The sequence below is a fragment of the Arvicanthis niloticus genome, chromosome 12, assembly GCF_011762505.2.
Source record: "Arvicanthis niloticus isolate mArvNil1 chromosome 12, mArvNil1.pat.X, whole genome shotgun sequence".
Classification (NCBI taxonomy): domain Eukaryota; kingdom Metazoa; phylum Chordata; class Mammalia; order Rodentia; family Muridae; genus Arvicanthis; species Arvicanthis niloticus.
In genome coordinates, this window is record NC_047669.1 from 3,075,973 (window position 1) to 3,098,558 (window position 22,586).

The 22,586-nt window shown below is 43.0% G+C and overlaps 1 protein-coding gene across 4 annotated transcripts in view; it reads right to left on the reverse strand.

Moving 5' to 3' along the window:
- Positions 1 to 22,586, reverse strand: part of Pi4ka (phosphatidylinositol 4-kinase alpha) — a 116,409-nt gene that overhangs the window by 69,387 nt on the left and 24,436 nt on the right. For all 4 annotated transcript variants that reach the window (XM_034515467.2, XM_076942539.1, XM_076942540.1 and 1 more), the window contains exons 6-17: positions 22,162 to 22,421; positions 20,692 to 20,758; positions 16,175 to 16,323; positions 13,065 to 13,130; positions 9,452 to 9,548; positions 7,594 to 7,785; positions 6,990 to 7,090; positions 6,250 to 6,379; positions 4,811 to 4,943; positions 3,739 to 3,834; positions 2,630 to 2,813; positions 1,336 to 1,439 (exon numbers count right to left, since the gene is read on the reverse strand). In XM_034515467.2, the coding sequence (XP_034371358.2) occupies positions 1,336 to 1,439; positions 2,630 to 2,813; positions 3,739 to 3,834; positions 4,811 to 4,943; positions 6,250 to 6,379; positions 6,990 to 7,090; positions 7,594 to 7,785; positions 9,452 to 9,548; positions 13,065 to 13,130; positions 16,175 to 16,323; positions 20,692 to 20,758; positions 22,162 to 22,421 (1,579 nt within the window). The remainder of the gene's footprint in view (positions 1 to 1,335; positions 1,440 to 2,629; positions 2,814 to 3,738; positions 3,835 to 4,810; positions 4,944 to 6,249; positions 6,380 to 6,989; positions 7,091 to 7,593; positions 7,786 to 9,451; positions 9,549 to 13,064; positions 13,131 to 16,174; positions 16,324 to 20,691; positions 20,759 to 22,161; positions 22,422 to 22,586) is intronic.

Sequence of the window (22,586 nt, forward strand, 5' to 3'; positions counted from 1 at the left end):
CTCAATTCTCTTGCCTCAGCTTCCTAAGTACTGATGTCATAGTATGTATCACCTTGCCCAGCCTTGAAAAATATTTTATTGTTTTGAGAATGTTGAGGTGGTCTGTCCATGGACACTATAGGTGCATGGTTTTGTTCCAGCATTTACTACCCATCAGTAAATCTATAGACACGGAAACTTCAGATATAAAAGGCACCTGTGCAACAATGCCAGGAGCTCACACTGGTCAAGAAATTTCACATATATATTTTCCTACCAAAGCAGGAACCAGACCCATGACTGCTTAGCTTAATGGAGACCAACTGAGTTAGGCACACTCAATGTGGTCATGCTGCCACAGATCCAAATGTGTCTTTCTATTCACTCACACAACTGGAGATGTGCTCTAAGACACAGGTAGGCTCAGCATTCACTGAGGCCAGGCAGCTGCATTGCTTCCCACTGAACTAACATAGGGGTGATCTTAGAGGAAAGTTGTATTTAATAATCAAAACCAGAGGAGCCTGCTGCCCTACAACAGCAATGCCAACAAAGGGCCCTTTCTCTCTCCACCAATCTCATATCTTCCCTCTTCCCCCCCCCCCCCCCCGCTTCTGCTGAAATGTGAGATCCCTCAAACATGAAGAGATGTGGCTCTTCCTCAAGGCATTCCAAGTAAAGTCAGAATGTATCTCTCAGTCTGCCAAGGGCTTTATATATATACAGAATGCTCAAAGATATGTCTAGTCTCTCAGGTTCCCAAATGTTGACTGCCTCCCCATCCCTGTCCGCGCCCATGCTTTTTTTTTTTTTTTTAAGTGCTAAGAACCAAACCTAGGGCCTTGTACTTGCTAGCCAATTGCTTTGCACTGAGACCCAAACCCCTGCTTTTGAAAATCCAACATAAGGAAAGCAGACTCATATCATTTTTACACAGCTATTACACTAGTTATTCAAGGTAATACCTTCTAGTATGGAAACTAGAAAACTACCTAACAATGAAATTAGGGACCAGTTAGTCTTACACAGCTGTACAATGTGGTACCACACAGCTGTTTAAAGCAACACACAGGGCAACATCTCAGGTGTAATTGGCATGTTGCTTAGGTATAAGAAGCAGGTCACCTAGATGTGCAATATGGGTTTGTATGGCATGGAAGGGAGAGGAGCAGAGGGCCACAGGGATAGTTTAGCAACGAACTGCTGTCATGTGTGAGTTTTCACTTGTAACCTTGTATGTACATTGATTTATAGCACATGGTGCTTCTGTAAGAAGACAAACACAGACAAATTCTCAAAGTTCCCTCAGAGTTAAATGCTGTCAAGATCTAAAGCAACAAGGTACAGGAGAATTACCTGTAGCCATGGTCTTTATAGTCTTTGGTGGCCGAATAGACAACTGAACTGGCCTTCACACTGATTTGCTGGAAGAGATTCCACACTTCCTGATAAATGTATTGCTGAAAGAGAGCAAGAGATACTGTCACCAAGAGGCCACTCCTAGATGAAGAAGACCCTGCTTGTCATCACCCACTCTGGAATCTGATAATCAAAGAGATTGTACAGGGCACACATGCAGGACGCACACGCAGGAGTATATTTCAGTGCCATAGCACTTAGAGGAACACTTGTGGGAGCTGCTTTTCTCTTTCCATCACTCAGGTTTGGGGACCAAACTCAAGTCACCAGTCTTGTCAGCAAATCTCTTCACTTACTAAGTGATCTTTGTCAGCCATGTTTACTTTGTCGATTGACTGATATACAGGGTCTTGTGATGAAGCCCTGGCTGGACTAGAACTCACCATATAGAGCAGGCTGGCTTTGAACTCAGAGATCCTCCTGCTTCTGGTTCCCAAGTGCTGGATTAAAAGTGTGCACACCATGCCTGGCCTATTTATTTTATTGTTTTAAAACTTTTTTTTTTTTTTTTTTTGAGACAGAATTTCCCTGTGTAGCCCTGGCTGGCCTCAAACTCACAGAGATATTCTTGCCTCTACCTACCAAGTGTTGGAATTAAAGGTGTGCACTAACATGTCCAGATTTAAGATTCTATTTAAAATTATGTGGATATGTGGGTGTCTGCATGGGAGTATGTACATGTGAGTGCAGGTTCCTTGAGGCCAGAAGTCAGCATCACACCTCCTAGACCTGAGGCCAGATGAGGCCCTGGGTCACCTGATAATGGGAGCTTAGCACTGAATGTGGGCCTTCCACAAGGGCAGTGTGTGCTTCTAACCACGGAGCAACAGTTTTAGTCCTCTGTTTTTTTGAGACAGGGTCTTATATATAGCAAAGAATGGGTATGAATTCCTAATCCTTTGGCCTCTGCATCTCAGATGCTGGGACTACAGGCATGTGTAATACTGTTTGGCTAAGGATCCATTTCTAGAGCTCTAAAAAACTCCAAATCAAAATCAAAAGAGAAGTAGTTCTTATTTAGACCCTATTTTATGCTAGCTACACTGGTAAGAATTTAGCTAAAATTTCTTTTCCTAAGACCCATAAAACCACTGATTATACTATTCTCAGCATACAGTGTTGAAATCATTGTGAGAATTTAGATCAGTTTCAAGATACATGAATAGTGTAATTTTATACTCGCTATAACCAAAGGTCTCCAGCTCTGCCTGACTGCAGGGCTTTTCCTTACGTTTCCAGTGATGACCAGGCAGCCCAGCTGGTCGATGATGAGCACATCCAGGGGTGAGGGGGGCTGGCAGAACTTCTGCTGCAGGATCTGCAGAATTGGCTCCATGACCTTTGGGGTGTCCCTCAGAGCCACCGCGATGTGTCCCAAGGCACGGATGGTGTGGTCAGGAATCAAGTGAGCATCCCTACAAGAGGGAAGAAAAGCTCTCAGAGTCCGAGTGGTGGAACGAGCCTTTAATCCCTAGCACCCAGGGGGCAGAGGCTAGTAGATCTGAGTTCAAGGCCAGCCTGGTCTACAGAGTTTGTTCCAGGACAGCCTGGGCTACTCAGAGAAACCCTGTCTCAGCTTAAACGATAAACAAAAAAACAAACAAAACCAAAAAAACCAAAAAGTCAAAAGGAAAGCTCTGAGGCAGGCAGTGGCGAAACAAAATCCAAAGAGCGGATGTCCCCACTGCCTGGAAGAAGCATTCCTCTGAAGGAGCCACCGTGGTCTCCTACCACATTCAGAGACAGAGGCCAAGACTATAACACCAGGCTGGAGAGAGGGCTCAGTGGTTAAGAGTACTGATTGCTCTTCCAGAGGTCCTGAGTTCAATTCCCAGCAACCACATGTGGCTCACAACCATCTGTAATGGGATCTGAAGACAGCTACAGTGTACTCATATAAAATTAAATTAAATTAAATTTAAAAAAAGACAGCTACAGTGTTCTCATATACATAAAATCTTAAAAAAAAAAAAAAAAAAAAAAAAGACACGGGGCAGCGGTGGTGCACACCTTTAGTCCTAGCACTTGGGAGGCAGAGGGAGGTGGATTTCTGAATTCGGGGCCAGCCTGGTCTACAGAGTGAGTTCCAGGACAGCCAGGGCTACACAGAGAAACTTTGTCTCGAAAAACCAAAAAAAAAAAAAAAAAAAAAAAAAAGACTATAACTCCAGCACTGTCATCCAAGACTGACCCCGAACCCTCAGCAGACCCAATGCATGGCTACACTGTGAGCAGGGGAGGCATGTACATGTACACACACACACACACACACACACACACACACACACACACAGTGGTGAGCAAAGCAGAAGAGTCTACTTCCCAAATACAGACACCTACTTGTCACTCTCCTGGGAGATATAGAGCCGGTTGGAGAGGCTGGCCAGGAAGGCCTCCACTATCACAGGGTCCACGGTGAGGCCAGCCTTTAGGCACCTGTGCAGCAGAAAACCCACATGATACTAAGTATTAAGACGGTGACATGATTTGTCTTCTGCTTGCTTTCTTCCTTGCTGAACTCTACAACATTCTAAATAGCAGCTCTGAAGTTTCTACTCTAGAAATCTGAATGAAAGTCATTCCAAAGAATGAATTTGAAGATTTACAGCAGATTTGCCCACTTGATAATATTTCTTCTGGAAACAAGAACTTAAATCACTTTGCTTGTTTGGAAGGAACAGCTTCTTCCAGAATAAAGTATCCCAGCTAGCTCCAATTTCACACTTCTTTTACCAGCTGACTCAGGACAGATGAGTCCCAGATCGCTGAAGGACATTATGGATTCCCATTAACTCCAACGTCTCACAAATGCAAAACACATGCTCTGCCATTAAGCTCCCCGGCTGCCTACCAAGTGTCTTTTATTAAGGAGAAACGCTTGGCTACAGAGAGAATGGGAATATTTAAAAGCCCCTAAAAACACCCAATATTTCTGAGGTGTGTCTTGCATGCACATCTATTTGGCTCTTAAAGCATGTTGAGCTATTGTCTCAATTTGCTTTTTGAGAATGAGAAGCCAGAATTGAAAGGAGGACACACTTTCATACAAACCAGAAAGCATTTGGTTCTCAAATTGGCAAAACAAGAGAATGAAAAGCCTCCACAGGATAGAAACTTAATAGTATTTAAAACAACAGCAAAAACCTCTGACTTACGTCAAATATTATACAGAAAAAATACAATTACATGTTACTTTGGAAGACGGGATCAATCCTTTTAAATATATTACTAATTTTCTTGAATAAACATTTTGATTTTTTCAGACCAAGAAAAGGAAGACAGCTTTATTTAAAAAAATAAAAACAAAACTCCTCTTTTTATAAATATACAATAAATAGAAACAAGCTTTAAATAAAAGAGGATAAATCCACTCCTTTCATATCAAGCCTGTACCCCCTGCCCCGACTCCCACCTGCAGATGTTGTCAATGGCGATGTCCCGAAGCTGCTCATACATGGATGGCTGGTTTTTCTTGCCCGGCAAGACATTCAGAGTTGACTCGGAATGCTCATTGGTGACACTAATTTTTATATCACTGCCAGCAACTAAAAGTAAAAGTTCAAATTGTGTCTGATTCAGCCTTCACTTTCTTTGCCTTCACTGTGTACGACTAAGATAACAAGCTAGTCAGTCAGCTTTAGCTTGCAGAAGTAAGGACTCAAAACTATCTGACCACATACCTTACCTACAGGCTTTCTTTCTTTTCCCTCTTTCTCTCCCCCCTCCTTCCTCCCTCCCTCCCTCCCTTCCTTCTTCCTTCCTGGTTTGCTTGGAGCTTACTATGTAGGACTAGGCTTGCCTCCTTAAAGACATGCAACTTGGCTAACTGACCAGACCAAACATTTTAGAATCAAGATCCCAAGACCAACAGGAAGGGTGAAGGAACAGGTTTAAATAAAAGGACAAGCGAGTTATAAAGTATTAACTGGTAACTCAGCGATTTTTTAATGAACCATTTTAAAAAGTGACAAATCCAGCACATATCTTTGGTCCCAAGACTCCAGAGGCAGAGGCAAGCAGATCTCTGTAAATTTGAGGCCAGCCTGGTCTACATACCAAGTCCCAAGACAGCCATGGTTATGTGTACAGAGACCCTGTGTCAATCAACAACAGCAACTGACAGCTGTGCACATGAATGCAGCTCTGATGCCCAGCAAGGCACAGCCTTTCCTGGGAGGTACACTACACAGTACACAGAGCAGGCAAAAGTGTGGTTTGGGGTCGGAGAGCATTTGACAGAAGCCTTCGAGATATGAAGTCCAACCTTAAATATCTGTACTATTCATTAACTAAGTTATAATGACTGATTCAAAAAATAGTTTCCTAAGCTAGAAAACATAACAATTATAAATCAAGAATGTTTTTGTTCTTTTCTGTCTGTATGTCTTTACTGTAAGGACCAGGGGAAGTCTTCTGCTTACCGAGTTTGGGTTTCCTCATCTGAAGGGAAAAGATGCCAATGTAACTATGCATGGCATTAACTGCATTAGTGCCTCATGCCCAGGAAGCCATTTAATCTACTCTAATTACTATTATATGAGAAGCTCTGTTGGCAGCCTGTGTCCTCCTATGTGGCAGTGTATAGGAAACTTCTAGCTCAATCTGAGGCATGTAAGCTGCCAGTTACTTTCTCAAGAGAAAATTCCAAAACCAAACTAAAGCAAACCAACAAAACAAAAACAAAACACAAGATTACAAGGGGCCTTCAGTGGGAGGCAGAGAAACCTCAGGAGTGGGGGCTCTGTAGAGGAAGACAGAAGGAAAGATGTAGAGGAGGAATGGGCACAGACCAGTGCAGGCGCAGAACTTGAGGACACAGAAGCCCTGAATGCCAAAGATGAGAGCTGTTACCTGTGTGGTACTGACTGTGGTACTTGTAGAGTTTCACCAGCACTGGAGATGGAATTACCAGAAAGTCTCTCAAAGATGGTGTCACTGAGTGGACTACCACTGGGAACCTTTCACACAGGCGACCCAGACCCTGCAACACAACATCAAGTCACCACACTGTCTGGAAAGACCCGTCTACAAGGCCCTGGGATGCTTAACCCTTCTGACGTCCAAGTCTCACCAAAATGTTCCAAGTAGTCATAGTGCTCATTCTTCACCAGTCAAGGCAACACTATCTATCTATCTATCTATCTATCTATCTATCTATCTATCTATCTATCTATCTATCTTGTACACACACACACACACACACACACACACACACACACACACACACAGAGTAGGCTGTTAAGTAATGGCATGTGTGGAGTCAATGGATCTAAACCAGAGAGGGAGCCTTAGCCACACAGAACTAAGCACTATGATGAGGGTATTTTTTTGTGAGGCTCTGTGGTGTGTGTCAACAACTCACCTGCTGGCCTTGACTGGACCCCGGGTCCTCTTTAAGGCACATAGCTCTTGAATACCACTTGCCCTATATGGAGCAGCTTATGCTTAGATACAGCAAGCTCTACTCAGACTTTTTAAAGGAGAACTTGTCTCTTGTTTGATACTGGAGAATCAGTGACAGCCTGAGCAACACTAAGGTGAGGGCCCCCTGTGAATGGGAAGTGAGTATCTCAGGTGTCATTAGGACTGACCTGCAGGCAGCAGATCAGCAAGGGCAAATGGGCAATGATGACCTTGCTGGATGTCTTGGACTGCAGCTTTTCAGACAGCTTGATGCAAAGGTTTTCTGCACCTTAATTTAAGATCAGAAGCAGATACAAATGATCACCAAAGCCCAACACTGAGAACATATGCTCTTATTGACTAATCAAAGGACTCGGTTAAGTCCCACAGAAATGCCTGCTGCAGGTATTAACAGTGACAGGTAGCATCAGGACTTTTGAAGCAGGCACCTCAATGATGTGTTTCTACTGTGTTTTCTCTGCTGGCTGGGACCCCTTTTGTCTCAGTGTTCTACTCTACAAAAATGTTTCCCAGCCTCTCACCCTCCAGTTATGAACTTCTACCTCTCCAGAGCAAATTCTAAAGTACCATAAAAAAAAAAAAAAAGGCAGAAAGAATGCACAGGCCCAGCGGCCTTGGGCTTCCCCCTTCTCCCAGGTCCACTGCCTCACACTGCAGGATCCAACAGCAAATGCCTGGACCAAGAGTTCTACAAGTTACTTTAGAAAAACACAGGAAGATCCTAGAGTGGGCCTAGGGCTCACTGGATGCAAGGAGGAAGTTGGGGCTCACCCTGCTCATCCTTCACAGCCCACACCATGAGGTCCACGCAGGCAGCATTTGCTTGGCAGCGAAGTTTGAGTGGGCTCATCTCACTGTGGATCCTGTCTGCATCATGCAGGATCTTTTGGAGCTCCCCTTGGCTCATATTGAACTGCTCCAACACAAAATCATGGATCTCTTTCACAAAGGAGGTGGGCAGGTCTGTGGGAAAGAAAGTTTGGGATGGGGTGGGGGACAGTCACAGATGGAAATAGCATTAAACAACACAGGCAGCTGGTGCCAATGTCAAAGGATGTTCCCTCTCAAAAGAAACAGAGGTGACCTCTGAAGCTGTCTCCTGTGGTTCTAAGATTGCCTGGAGGACTAAGCATGAACCAGCTATATCATAGTTCTCCAAAAGCAAACACTTTGTTGGTCAGAGGAAAAGAGTTCTCCTAGTAAGGCAGACCTAACCTAGGCTTTTGGGTTGTTTTTGTTTGGTTTTGGTGGTGCTGGAAATGTATCCAGGTGCCCACACTTGTAGCCAGTGCTCTACCACTGAGCTATACCGTTTCAGCAGTCAAAAACTGAACTGCAAACACATGAAATAAAGGGTATCATCAAATGGGATATTCAGTTGACAACAGGAAATACTTAATGATGTATCAGTCTAATAGTGACCAGTTAAGACAACATAAGTTATAACGTAAGTTATTAGAAGAACAGTTGGTTAGTTGCAAATAGAAGCTAATTCCATGGGTCTTTGGAGTATTCAAAGATTAGAGACTTTCCAAATTCCCATCCTTAGGCTTGACCACTTTAGAGCCCCTGTGATGAGCATTGCTCAGGCCACTGACAACTCGATGGGGCAGAGGACTCCAGGACATCAGCTGGGCTGGCCATCCTGGAGCAATTCCTCAGTAAGCCCAAACCTCTGCTGCTAGGACCCTAGAAGACTGTTTCTCAGTGGCACACCTAATTCTTTAGCCTAGAACTAGTTAACTGCCGGGCGTGGTGGCGCACGCCTTTAATCCCAGCACTTGGGAGGCAGAGGCAGGCGGATTTCTGAGTTCGAGGCCAGCCTGGTCTACAGAGTGAGTCCAGGACAGCCAGGACTACACAGAGAAACTCTGTCTCGGAAAAAAAAAAAAAAAAAGATAGAACTAGTTAACTAAATTACAGTGTATATTTGGAATACTATGTAGTCATCAAAACGTATTTAAGAAGAACATTTAATTCTATGAAGAAACAGCATGAGACAATCATATGAGAAATTGGGAGGATATGATAATTTGAGTGTACATGAAAAATTATTAAGCTATATTGACTCTGAGTTAAAAGCCACAAAGCAAATACCTTTTTTTTCTAGAATATCTAAAATCAATTATGTAAAACTGCTGGGCAGTGGTGGCACACACCTTTAATCTAGCACTTGGGAGGCAGAGGCAGGCAGATTTCTGAGTTCAAGGCAAGCCAGGTCTACAGAGTAAAACTATATGTACAGGGCAATGATAACAGGGTGTGTAGAAAACATATTAGGAGATAAACTCAACTCTTAGCCAACATTGGCAGTATTAACATCAGGGACAGATTTTTTTTTTTTTTAATGTCCTTATTTCTTCTAAATTCAGTCCTGTGATCCTATTGCTCACATGTGGTCTTTTGTTTTTTGAGATAGAGGGCTCTTGCTATGTAGCCTAGCCAGGCTGCTCTCAAACTCTTGGGCTCAGTCCATCATTCCAGGGAGCTAGGCCTACACTCATAAGCACATGAGCCACAGCTGGCTTCCACATGTGATTTTTAAGTTGGCATCAACAGGCATCAATCAGCCTGTAAGAATGGTAAGGGAGCCCATCCTCTGCTCACACCCATATCCACCAACGCTTACCTTTCATGTAGTACAGAGTATCTCGAAGCATCTTGAACATGGTCAGGTAGAGGGGGTCACTGAAGGCTGTATAATACAGATCAGCACTGGGGTTGGCCTGCAGGGGAAAGAGGCATATGGCCACAGACCAGAAACTCCTTGATCTGCTTTTGGTCCTGCCCACAGACCAAGCAGCAGCTGTCTTGAATCTCTGCGATCTGAGCTGAGCACCAACTTACTATAACTCATACACATACATTTTAATTACTCTCTTTATCCTCTTTAGTAAAAGGCAGAAGTTTATAGGTCTGTGCACTACCCTGGTATCTACAGGCAGGAATTGCACAAAACCATAAAAACAATAACAAAAACCCACCAACTGTTCTCTGGCCTGTAATGGGAAATGAAGGAAGTGAAAGACGACATGCATGGGGCCACCAGACCAGACCAGAACTCACCACTACCCACAACCTATGTAGAAAGATACAACAGCCAGGGGACTTCCAGATTTAACCTACGTTTTATAATGAAAATTAATTTTGAATCACTTTTAAACAATCTAACTGTAGTACTAGTAAAAAGAGCCCTCAAGACAAAGTCTAATAAGTTAAGATGTAGTCCTCAATGTTGAGTTCTGCCTGTCCCCAACCCCAACCCAACATAGCTGGAGCCATTTTGCTCCATGCCTGCCAGCTATTTCATATTGTTGCTATAATATGCCTGGCAGTCACTAACACAGAGAAGTAACTCAACGCAGAGCACAGTTATGACTCATATCCTGTTGTGTTCCGTATGAGCTTTGTTAATCTTAAGAAATTCTATAAAGCTTTACATAGGACAGTATGAACTGTTATGTCTAAAACGGCTGCTAGAGTGAGAGCTGACCACTGGGCAACACTTCCTGCACCTGCATATGAACTCACTTTGGTTTTTTCCTTTATAAGCCTGCCCTGAAAACAGACTGGCACCACATTTAGGCTCCTAAGTCCTTTCTGTGGTCCTGACCAATCAGTCTTAGGGTGTGTGCTCAATAACTTTTTTTGCTTAACTGAGATCAGTGTGGTTGGTGTAGTGATTCCTGAACCCCAACATGCAACATCTGGATATTATCAGCTGAAAGGGGTGGAGGAGGCATGGAGTGGAGAACAAGAGAATGATGAGGAAGGTATGAACTCACACAGCATGATATCAAGAGGACGCTGACCACAGCTGTGGACTGAGGGCCAGGAGAGTCTCTGCACCCTTGCTATCCCTCTGGCAGGGCACAGATGAAGGAAGAGGGTGGGCAAGGTGTACAGAGGTTTCTTAGAGTGTCCATGCCGCATACCCACATCCGGCTCTGGCACTCACTAGCTGCAGACCTAGCGTTCTGTAGGCCTATAAGCTAGAGTTTGCTATTTGCAAATGAATAATATGTTTGATATTTAAGGTCAGCATCTAAAACTCCCTGTTTTTGAGGGGGTGTTTGAAGCAGAGTCTTACTGTATAGCTCTAGCTGTCCTGGAACTAATTATTTAGACCAGGCTGTCCTCAAACTCACAGAGATCTGGCTGCTTCTGCCTCACCAACCCAGCAATTTAAAACTTTTTCTTGTGTTTGTTGGAACAAAACTATTTCCCTGTCTCTCTCTCTCTCTCTCTCTCTCTCTCTCTCTCTCTCTCTCTCTCTCTCAAGACAGGGTTTCTCTGTGTAGCCCTGGCTGTCCTGGAACTCACTCTGTAGACCAGGCTGGCCTCGAACTCAGAAATCTGCCTGCCTCTGCCTCCCAAGAGCTGGGATTAAAGGCGTGCGCCACCACTGCCCGGCTACAAAACTATTTCTTTAAGTGGTATTTATCTACCTTAAAATCCAAAATTGTTAGCTGGGTGGTAGTGATGGTGGTGGTGGCACACGCCTTTAGTCCCAGCACTCCGGAGGCAGAGGCAGGTAGATCTCTGAGTTCAAGGCCAGCCTGGTCTCCAGAGTGAGCTCCATGACAGCCAGTACTATATCAAGAAACCTTGTCTCGAAGAACAAACAAACAAACAAAAAATTGTTAACAAAAAAAACTACCAAAATCATCCTGGATCATTCACAGGAAAAAAAGGGTCCTAGGATGCCATAGTACTAATTTTCCTCTATTAAGGTAAGCCCTGTGGGGCTAAAGAGTAAGGGTATGGGTCTATAGTTAAGGGTACTTATTGCTTTTCTAGAAGATCTGGGTTCAATTCCTAGCACCGTCATGGCAAATCACAACTGTCTGTAATTCCAGTTCCAGGGGATCCAATGCCTTCTACTGACTTTCACAGGCACCAGGCATATAAATGTGATACACGGACATACATGCAGTTAAAACATTCACACACCGAAAAAAAGATAATCCCTAAGGGGGATCTCCAGAAAGTCACAATTCTTCCTTAGGACCCACATGACTTCATTACAGGTCATATGTAAACCAAATAAGTCTCTAGATCAGCGGTTCTCCATCTGTGGGTCACGATCCCTTTGAAGGTCACAAGTCAGATATTCTGTATATCAGATATTTACTTCATGATTCATAAGAGTAGCAAAATTAGTTATGATCTAGCAATGAAAATAATGTATGTTTGGGGGTCACCACAACATGAGGAACTGTTTTAAAGGGTCACAGCATCAGGAAGGTTGAGAACCACTGTACTAGACATTAGCCTGCCTGGTTTTCAAGCCTCAGCTTCCCAGCATGCCCTCAGCCATGTTTGACTATATACCAATAAAAGAACTGGAGTTGGAGAGATGACTCAGTGGTTAATACTGATTGCTATTCCAGAGGACCAGGGTTTAATTCCCAGAATCCACATGGCAGCTCACACTGAAGTCTGAAGATCTGTAAAAAAAAAGCACCAGACTGGAACTTGGAATTATAGGAACTGTGTCCCTTAGTCAGGACACACAGCACAAACACATCACAGTCTGCTGATGGCAAGTGCAGAGCAGAAGGGACAATTCAAAGTTCCTGAAGATCCTGGGAACTCTGCTTGTACTTCATGCTTTAGCCAAGGGGGTTCCCCAGTCTGTTATGTCACAATCAGAAGAGAAGAGACATGCCATGTAAGTAAGGAGCCTGGGACTAGAGCAAAAAATGCTCGAGCACACGCGCACACACACACACACACACACACACAGAGAGAGAGAGAGAGAGAGAGAGAGAGAGAGAGAGAGAGAGCACAATAATTCTACTCTGACTCATGTCCATTGAGACACTGAAACTTCCCAGAACCCAGAGGTAATGGTTTTATAATTACATCTGTAGGCGCTGGCTCCAAAACCATTTTTTAAAAAGTCCCTCAGATATGTACCACATACAGGGCTTGCATGTCCCTGTAAGTACGCCCTGCAGCCTAAAGAAGCACCAAAGGAGAAGGAAGATAAAATCCAGACCCAGGCTGACTACAAGGTTTCTAACTTGATATGGGCACATCAGTTAGCCTTCATGAACGTTTCAGTTGTGGAATGAAGAGATGGAACACCAGTCAAAGGCACTGTATGGTGATGTAATTAAGAGTCAGGTATAAGTAGGCAAGTGGTGGGTGTGTTGGAACTAAGGTTAAAATAAACTAAGCATAACTATACTAAACTATCCTTCACTCTAACCCTCATGTCCTCAGAAGGTACGTACCTCCATCACATTAGCTACAACTGCATCTAAGGATTTGAGAACAGGCTCTTCAACGATCTTCTTCACCTGTTAGAGAAAAAAACCACATGAAGCAACTTTCACAAAGAAGACAGGAATGCAAGCCGCTTCTGCCAGTGACAAAGATGCTGACAGACAAAACCTATCACATCACCACTGCTGACTCACAACCGCCTATAACTCTAGTTTGAGGGATCCGATGTCATCTTCTGACTTCCATGGGTACCAGTCAACACTCACGGAACACATACATATATGTAGCTAAAGCATTCACACCCAGAAAGTAAAGTAAATAAATCTAAAACAAATCTAAAACAAAAATGAAAAGAAAGAACCCAATACACTTGCAGTGATAAATGTGATGGAAACCATCTCAACAACAGACCAAGTGAGCAATGGTCACGTCACATGCAAAAGATCCCCTTACTATTCCAGCCTCATTTGGGACTCTTCTTATGAGAGACAAAAAATAAAGGAAGTGACTGAACAACTCCCTGAAAGTTGCCAATACTAGATTCTCTTTTTCCTTTTCTTGATTTGTGAAGGCAGGGTTTCTTTGTGTAGCCTTGGAGCTAGCTCTCTCTCTCTCTCTCTCTCTCTCTCTTCTCTCTCTCTTCTCTCTCTCTTCTCTCCCCCTCTCTCTCTCTCTTTCTGTAATCTGTCTCTGTCTCTCTCTCAGAAACAGGGTTTTACTATGTAGCTCTGACTGGTCTCAAACTTACATAAATCTTCCTGCCTCTACCCACTGGGATTAAAGGTATGCAACATCACATCCAGCCTCATTTAGTTTTGCTTTGAGGCAGGGCCTTACTCTACATCCCCAGCCGGCCTCGACTCACTGCAACCTTCCTGCTAAAGACTCAGGCAAACAATGGCACTGAACGAAGCAGGCTGTGCTGTTACCTCAAAGAAACTCAAGTTAGAAAAGGTTAGGTTTTATATTAACACAGCAAACAAAAGCACTGGTTAGTGGCATTTAAATACTGGAACTGAGCCTGAGCCTGCTCTGGATGCACTCAACCTGTGTCTCTTCTGAAGGGAAGTATAGGCTACCTCTCCTATACTCTCAGTGTAAGGATTAAATGAAAAATACTACAGAGTGTGTTGTGAATGAATAGTTTCAAAGTCATCATGTTCAGTGGAGTACAGCTGTGCCCTCCCCTCAAAAGGCCACCCCAGATGGACTTGCAAATGGTTACCAAACACCCCCATAGGCTTGGAGTAGGGCGCAGATTCTTTAGAGTCCTTGCTGCTCCTCCCACATGGCAATGCTACACAAAGCCTAGGGAAAGGGCTAGAGTACATAGAGACTGGGAAAGCCTGGTGAGCGGAGAGCCCTCACTGGGCTTGGGGTGAGGCTTTCCAGATGTGGTAGGTTGGGGGTGGGGAGTGCTCACAACCCTGTTTGTATCTCCCAACATTTTACCTAGGCTCTGTGGGGATACCCAATAAAGTCACTGGTTCCTAGAGTGGACTCTGGCAAAATTCAGTGTGTCCTTGGGACCTGGGGAGGAGGGCAGACACTGCTTGTTATCTCCCTTAGGGAAGAAATTTTACCCTCCTTCCTTCAGTAATTTGCCAGTTCTTTCTATCCATTTACCTGGAAAGAATGATACATCCTGAGTATCCCATGCCAAAAACCTGAAATTCCAAATGTTCCCAAATCCAGACTATTTTTATATCAATATGTTGTCCCAAGTGGTAAATTCTATATCTGACAAAACTTATTCAAGGCATTGCATAAGCCAGCCATGTGGTTCCAGATACTCCAAAAGCCATGATGCAAGGAGCTCATGAGCTCAGAAGTTTGAGTTTGGCCTGGGCAATTGAGCAAGTCTATTTCAAATTAAAAAAATAATAAAACTATAAAATAACCTTCTATATGTGTAAGGAGCATGGATATGAAGAACAAAAGAATTTCATGCTTAGACTTGTGTTTTATCCTAAGATATCTCATCATGTATATGCAAAATTTAAAAACCTGCAAATGACCCCAAATCCTAAATGTTTCTGGTACCAAGCATTCTGGATAAGAGATATTCAACATATATTCCAAGCCTTTCTTATTAGAAAAAAAAAGCAAAGAAACAGAAAAGAAAAAAGAAAAGAAATTAGAGGCTTCTGCTGGGTTTGGGGTCACAAATCTGTAGTTCAAGGCCTGCCTGGGTAAAATGGCTATGACTGCTTCAAAATTAAAAGTATGTTTTTATTTGTTTGTTGTTTTTTGGTTTTAGGTTAAATGACTACATCATTTTATTTTTTATGTTATAGTAATACATAAATTTGATATTTCTAGGCATAAAAAGAATACAGAAAATGAGAATTCTTTTATTATTGAGATGAGAAGGTTCTGAGCAGATTTTTATTAATAAACTTGGGACTGTTGGAAAAATACACATATTTTTCTTGTATCTGTCATCAAAACTGTTTGCTATTTCAAGAGCCTCATATAAAAAGTATGTGCTAGGAATAATACTGTTTGCAAATTGTCTATTAAAGTAATAATGTGTTTTATACATTAAACTTAAAATTTTACAAGACTGATGAAAAGACTGAATAGTAGGTCAAGTGGCAACTAATGTGAAATTTCAAGTTAGAATTGTGATTGATTCTAGGACTGCACTCGAACCATCATTTTGCTCATTCTAAGATCCTGTATGTTTTTAAAGAGACTTAACAGAGCACTGGTCCTGAGGCTGTGCGAATCTGAACCAAGGGACCCGAAAAAAGGCCGTCCTCATCCCTCCTCATTCAACCTCTGCCAAGCCACCACATCTGCATGGGGGACTGGGCATGCCACTGCCACCCATCCATGGCTGCCTGTTTTTGTTTTGTTTTGTTTTGTTTTGTTTTTTAAGGTTAAAATTATAGCTCAATGCTAGACAGGCTCAAGATTCAAATCCCATGCAATAATGTCAACCAGGCATCACATACCTTCTTAGCTCTTGGGAGGTACACACAAGAGAATTGTAAGTTCAAGGCCAGCCAGGGCTACATAGCTCACAAAAAAAACAAACAGGCAACAACAGAAGTCACAAGCCTTCTGCTGCCTGGTTCTCCTTTGATCTATTCACCCATCGGAGATTGCTCACCAAGTTCAAGAGTTCCCGCAGCATGTCCAGTGGAATACAGAGCTCCTGATAGGTAACGCCACTGAACAGGGGAGACACAGAGAAACTGGAGCTGACGGTAGAGAAGTAGTACTCGGGCTCCAAGGCAGTCCCGTCAGGCAAGCAAGATGCTGTCAGGAGAAAAACAAAACAAAGCACAGAAAGACATGGCTGAGCCATGTAATTCCCAAGAACCAGCATAGGTATATACATTTTGTTTTTGTTGATAGTAATATTCCTTTTTATCCCAGGCTTCTCTGAACTCACAGCAATTCTCTAGCTTCAGCCATTCAGTGTATGGAGAGTACAGGAGCGTGACTACGGAAGCTTCCACAGCCCTCCCTGGTTGTGAGGGTACAGTCCTTCACAGTGGTGAAAGCAGGGTACTGGCTGCTGCTTGGTCACATCAGGGGAAGTGAGATGTAAGAGCTGTCCTTGTACTTATATCTTTAAAGATCGGCATGTCCATGTCCCCAGGCATGTGCACATGGGCACAGGTGCCTATGAAGGCCAGAAAAGAGCATCTGATCCCTTAGAGCTGGTTACAACCAGTGTGGATGATGAGAGCTGAATTCATGTCCTCTGACAAAACAGCAAGTGCTCTTAACCACTGACCCATCCATCCATTTTCTTGCCCTGTTTTGAAATTGAGAAATAAAGGCCGGACCACTAATCCTTGAGGGGGAAGGTGCTTCAAATCAAAAGCTTTTTTTCTTTTTAATAAAACTTAATCTGGGATGGGATAAAAGAGAGTAGAATTATACCTTTTCAAAGCTGAGAGATAAGAAAGTTTAAGGTCTACATGGTTCCCAAAGATGTTTTGCTACCAAAATTAGAATAAAAATGTAATCATAAGTTGCAAAATCAGAATAATTATGTAAGCCATCCACAAAAAGGCAAGTCCTGCATGTGCTCATTTCTACAGAACTCTTAGAGAGCTCATATCAAAGATAGGAAAATGGGTCTCCCAGAACTAGGCAGGAGGGAACGAGGCCTGCGGCTTTATAAGAGTCCTGGAGGTGGATGGTGGTGAAGGTAGGTGCACAGTATTAAGAATATATTTAACACCACTCAACCGTCACTTACAAAATGCTTAAGATGGAAGCAACGGGCTGCAGAGCTGGCTCAGAGGCTGAGAGCACTGACTGCTCTTCCAGAGGTCCTGAGTTCAATTCCCAGCAACCACATTGTGGCTCACAACCATCTGTAATGAGATCTGGTACCCTCTTATGGCCTGCAGGAGTACATTTAGGAACATTGCTGTACACATAATAAATAAATCTTTTTTTTTTTTAAAGATGGAAGCCATAGTTGAGTAGTAGAACACATTTTAAATCCCAAAACTAGGGAGGCTAAGCAGAAGGATTCAGAGTTTGAGGACAGCCTGAACCACACAGCAATCACCAGGTCAGCCTGGGCAAAATAGCAAGACCTTATCTAAATAAAATAAAATTATAACACACACCACACCACCACCACACACACGTATTTATGTATATTCCCAACACTTGGACGGCAGAAGTAGCAGGGAGGCCTGTCTATGCCAACCTGAGTTACAGAATGAAACCCTAAAATAATTAAATAAAAAATTTTAAAAAGTCAAAGAAAAAATAAAAGAAAGAAAGTTTTAAAAATAAAGTGAGTACCTATCACCAGCGTTTTAATAAACATAGCAAATTAATCTCCTAGCTCCTAGCCTTAGGAACTCTTTAGTTGTTCTACATGCCAGACAATAGCAAAACAGAGCATCCCTCCCACAGTAACAGCATTTGCCAGGACCAGCAGAATCACTGATATGGACTCACTCTGCCTTCTTCTAACTTTTCAGATCAAGATGTAAGCTCTCAGCTACGGCTCTACCATAATGCCTGCCTGCCTTCTGCCATCTTCCTGGCGGTCATGATCTCAATCTCTGAAACTGTAAATGATCCCTCAATTAAATGCTTTCTTTTCCTCTTTTCCTCCCTCCCTCCCTCCCTTTTCTTCCTTTAAATTTTTCTTTTTTAGATTTGTTTCATGTGTATGGATTTTTTGCAAGCATGCACATATGTGTACCACGTGTGTGCCTCCTGGATCCCCTAAAACCGAGACTACCAATGACTGAGCTACAGTGTGGATTCTGGAAACTGAATCCAGGTCTTCTGCAAGAGCAATGAATGCTCTGATCACTGAGCCCCTCTCTAGCTCCTGAACACATTCTTTAGTAAGTTGCCTGGTCATAGTATCTCTTCACAGCAATAGAACAATGACTACGTCAAATATTAACTCTAAACCTCTCTGAAAAATTTACACAAGAATAAATGTAAACCCCCAAGCAAATGATGGATCAAAAAGTCATTTTTAAAAATTTTTATCATTTCAATTATATGCATGAATGCAAGTGCCCACAGTGGTCCCAGGTGCCCTCCCACTGGAGCTGGAGTCACAGGCAGTTTCCACAACATAATGTACATGCTGGGAATCAAACTCAGCCCCTTGGTAAGAGCAGTATATGCTCTTAACCACTAAACCATTGCTGTTCCTAAAAAGTTATTAAGACATTTTATTTGAAAACCATGATTAGAAAATAAGCAGGTCTGATATTGTCATTTAAACAATGACAGACAGCCCAATGTTGTGACTTACATCTATCATTTCAGCTATTTGGAAGGGTGAGACAGAAAGATTGCAAGTTCCCAGCCAGCATGGGCAACACTGTAAGATCACATCTCATAATAAACAAAGCTATGGGGAAACAGCTCAGTGGGAAAGCATGTGGGTTCAATCCCCACTACCACAAAAATAAGTAAACAAAACAAACACCGGCAGACAATATCCGTCTACCTAGAACCTAGGAACCTGTTTGATTTCCAGTAGGAGAGCACATAAGCAGGGTGCAGATCGGACAAAAATCTAGTGCTACAACACTGGCAGCACACCGTGGCTCTAAGGAGGGACACCAGCTAGCAACACAAGGGGGAGTTTGACATGGAACCTGGAATCACCGGTGATGCTAGAGAGCTAACAAGAGTACGGTGACAAAGGAGGAAACAAGGGGTGAACAGAGGCTTAAAGGAGCAGAGAGAGAAGGTACAGAGGCTGTGACCTGGCAGCAGACACTTCTCAGACAGACACCATGACACGACAGAAAAGAGCTCTATGAATGAGATGCTGGACGGCAGTCACACATGGAGGCAAAAGCAGATCATTGGGAAACAGGGACCTAAGAATTGGGACGTGTACATTTACAGAGCTGGATGCGGTGATACGTGCTGGGAATCCCAGAACTTGGGAGGTAAAAGTAGAAACATAGCGACAAGTTCAAGACCACCCTGCTCTACCCAACAAGATCCTGTCTTGGGTTAAAAAAATAATTGGAATTAACATTGAGAGAGAGCACTGCAAACTGTGCTTTTAAAGAATAATTATCTTTTGCTTTTTTGAGAAAAGGTACAGTTTGTAGTGCAGGCTAGACTTGAATTAGAGCTCTTCTGCCTTTGCTTCCCAAGGGCTGGCATTATAGATGCATGCCACCATGCCAAGCAAAATAATTATTTAAAAAATGTGGGGATATAGCTCGGTGATAGAGCAATTGGTTAGTACTCACAGGCACTGGCTCAACCCCAGTAACACAAAATAAGTCAAAAATGTTTCTGGTGCTATAGGAAGAATGGCAGAAATGAGACAGACTTTACAAAACTTCAAAGTGAAATGGGGGTACATGAGCAAACATTCAGGAAGCAGTGCAAGCTACTGCATTCCTTACAGGGAGGCACACTTCTGTTACTATGTACACTAACCCTCTGTTCCTGAGTTTGTTAGCAAGAGAAGGTGGCAGATCTGCTGAGGGAAACACAGACTCGTACAGACAGCATTATCTGGGTGTCTTCCCATCCTAATAGATATGTTTAAAGGACAGCAATCACCAAGAGCAGCTCCTCTTGACAAATCAGAGATGTTTATAGGCAGTTAAGTGAGAAACAGACTTAGGGTCTAAAGGATAGAGTTTTCCGGGTTAAGAGAGACTTTGAGCTGGATAAATTTAGCCATTAGTTCTTAAATGCACATAAACTGATATATACAATACTCTCACAGTCAAGAGATACTATGCACAGAGTGTCCATAACAGTAGATAACTACTCTCTTCCTTTTCAAAATTTCCTTCCCTTAGAATAGCTTGAAATACGATCTTTGAGAAATTTATGTCACTTTTGGCAAGATGGCTTAGTGGGTAAAAATCCAAGCCATGATCCAGAGAGAACCAATTCTCCAAATCTGACCTTTTATCTCCATATTTGTGCTATGGTAAACACACAAACACACACACACACACACACACACACACACACACACACACACTGGGGTGAGTGGGGAGAAATTAAATGGGAACTGGAGTAAAAGCTCACCACTATAAATGCATGATAACAGAGGGTCAGTCCCAGCATCCTTAATATCATAGGAAATCACTGTGAACCTGTTATCTGATAACAGATCAATACTGGTACTGAGGTGAAACCTACCTTCAAAATAGTGAAAAGCAGATCCTCCAGGAGAGCTGGGAGCGGGTATGCCACGTTCTGGGCTAACCTAAAAAACCACAAGGTACATATCAAAAAAGGCTACTGGGAACTCAATCACTCATTTCAGTACAGGTCTCTGCCAACCTAATTGCATACTTGAAGTCCAGTGTCAAGCCTTATTTCCTTGCTGAAGTCTAAGGCCGTTACAGCGTTTTTTTTTGCTGTATCACCAGTCTAACTATATAGCCTTACTACCCAGCAATGGCCAGATTGTAATTTGCTATACAAGCCGGGCTGTCCTCTGTTTCCTGAGTGTTGAGATTACAGGTGTGCAGCCTATATAAAAAGAACATGGGAGAAGAAACTTGCTCTTTGCACTGTTTGCTTTCACTCTTGCTGGTGAGTCCATTCCTTCACTGGCATTACAGGCTACTTCTTCAGGATTCTGAAGCCACAGATGCACGAATGCCAAACTGCAATATCCAGTCTCATGCACTGAAAATGCACTAGATTCTTGGACCTTCTGTTTGTAAACAACTACTGTTGGATTAGCTGGTCACAGCTTGAAAGCTACTCTAATAAATCCTATATATGCACACAGAGGCACTCTGTCAGTTCTGTTCCTCTGGAGAGCACGCCGGATACATATCCCTAGTGCTGCATAAAGTGGCGCAAGTATAATCCTAGCATTACAGTGAAGGAAGCAGGAGGATCATGTTCAAGTTCATTGTCACAGCAACTCTGAGGCCAGCCTGGGCTACATGTCTCAAAATAACCCACACCTCCTCCACCCCCACCCTGCAAACGCAATTAAAAATAAACCACCAGGAACAAAGTTTGACAACAAACATTCTACAACTATGAAATCATTGACAAATCTTAAAAAGAAGCCTGGCACGGCAGCATTCTCCCATGGTCTCAGAACTTAGAAGGAAGAGGCAGAATGTGCGTTTGAGGCCAGCATGTATGTAGCAAGATCCTCTTTAAAAACCAACTTGTTTCATACATGTAAAACCCTAGGGAGTTGATCTCTGGTACTATGATAAATAAATAATTTTAAAAAGCCAGGTGCGCTGGTGCATACTTGGAATCCAAGCACTGATGAGTCTGAGGCAGGAGGATCTGTGTCAGTCTGAGGCCACCCTAGACTGTAGAGTGAGCCTCTATCCCAATTTTAAAAATAAACAACAAACAAAAAAGGCTTAAATGGGATCAGTCTTAAGCTTAAGTGTGGTGGCTCATATCTGCAATCCTAGACCTCAGGAGGGTGAGGGAAAGGGACCACAAAGTCTAGGCCACAGTGAGTTTTAGTCTGGGCTATAGAGTGAGACCCTTTCTCAAAACAGAAAGAAAAGGGACAAATCCTTTTATTATAACAAGGAAATTCTAATGAGAACCGCAAACTATACACATTTGTTATTTTCTTTGCATGGATACTTACTGAAGTCCTCTTCCCTGAGTCCACCTCACCTGAGAGATGCTGGACACACTGCTGGTCTTCCTCTTCAGTGTACCCTCCTGACAGACAGTCAGCAGGTTGCTGGGCAGGATGGAGCGGAAGTCATTAAAGGAACGCCTTCGGACACCTTCTAGCTCTTCTGGTATTCTCAGGGAATGAGGAGGGACTTTGGGAAAAAGCTTTGAGAGGAGAGATTCTTCTGAATTGCTGTAACGTCCAAAAGATCTTGAGATCCCTATGAGGCATGGGATTGCATACTTGCAAAGGTATTCTAGAAGACCAGGAAGAGATATAAGGTGGGAGTTACTGATGACACCACACTGTACCAACTTGTATCACTGGCTAACATTTTACAACCCATTTGTGACAACCGTGAAGGCTGAAAAGAAGCCACAGTTATAGAGTTAACTCAAGAGATAACTAATGACATTTTTAA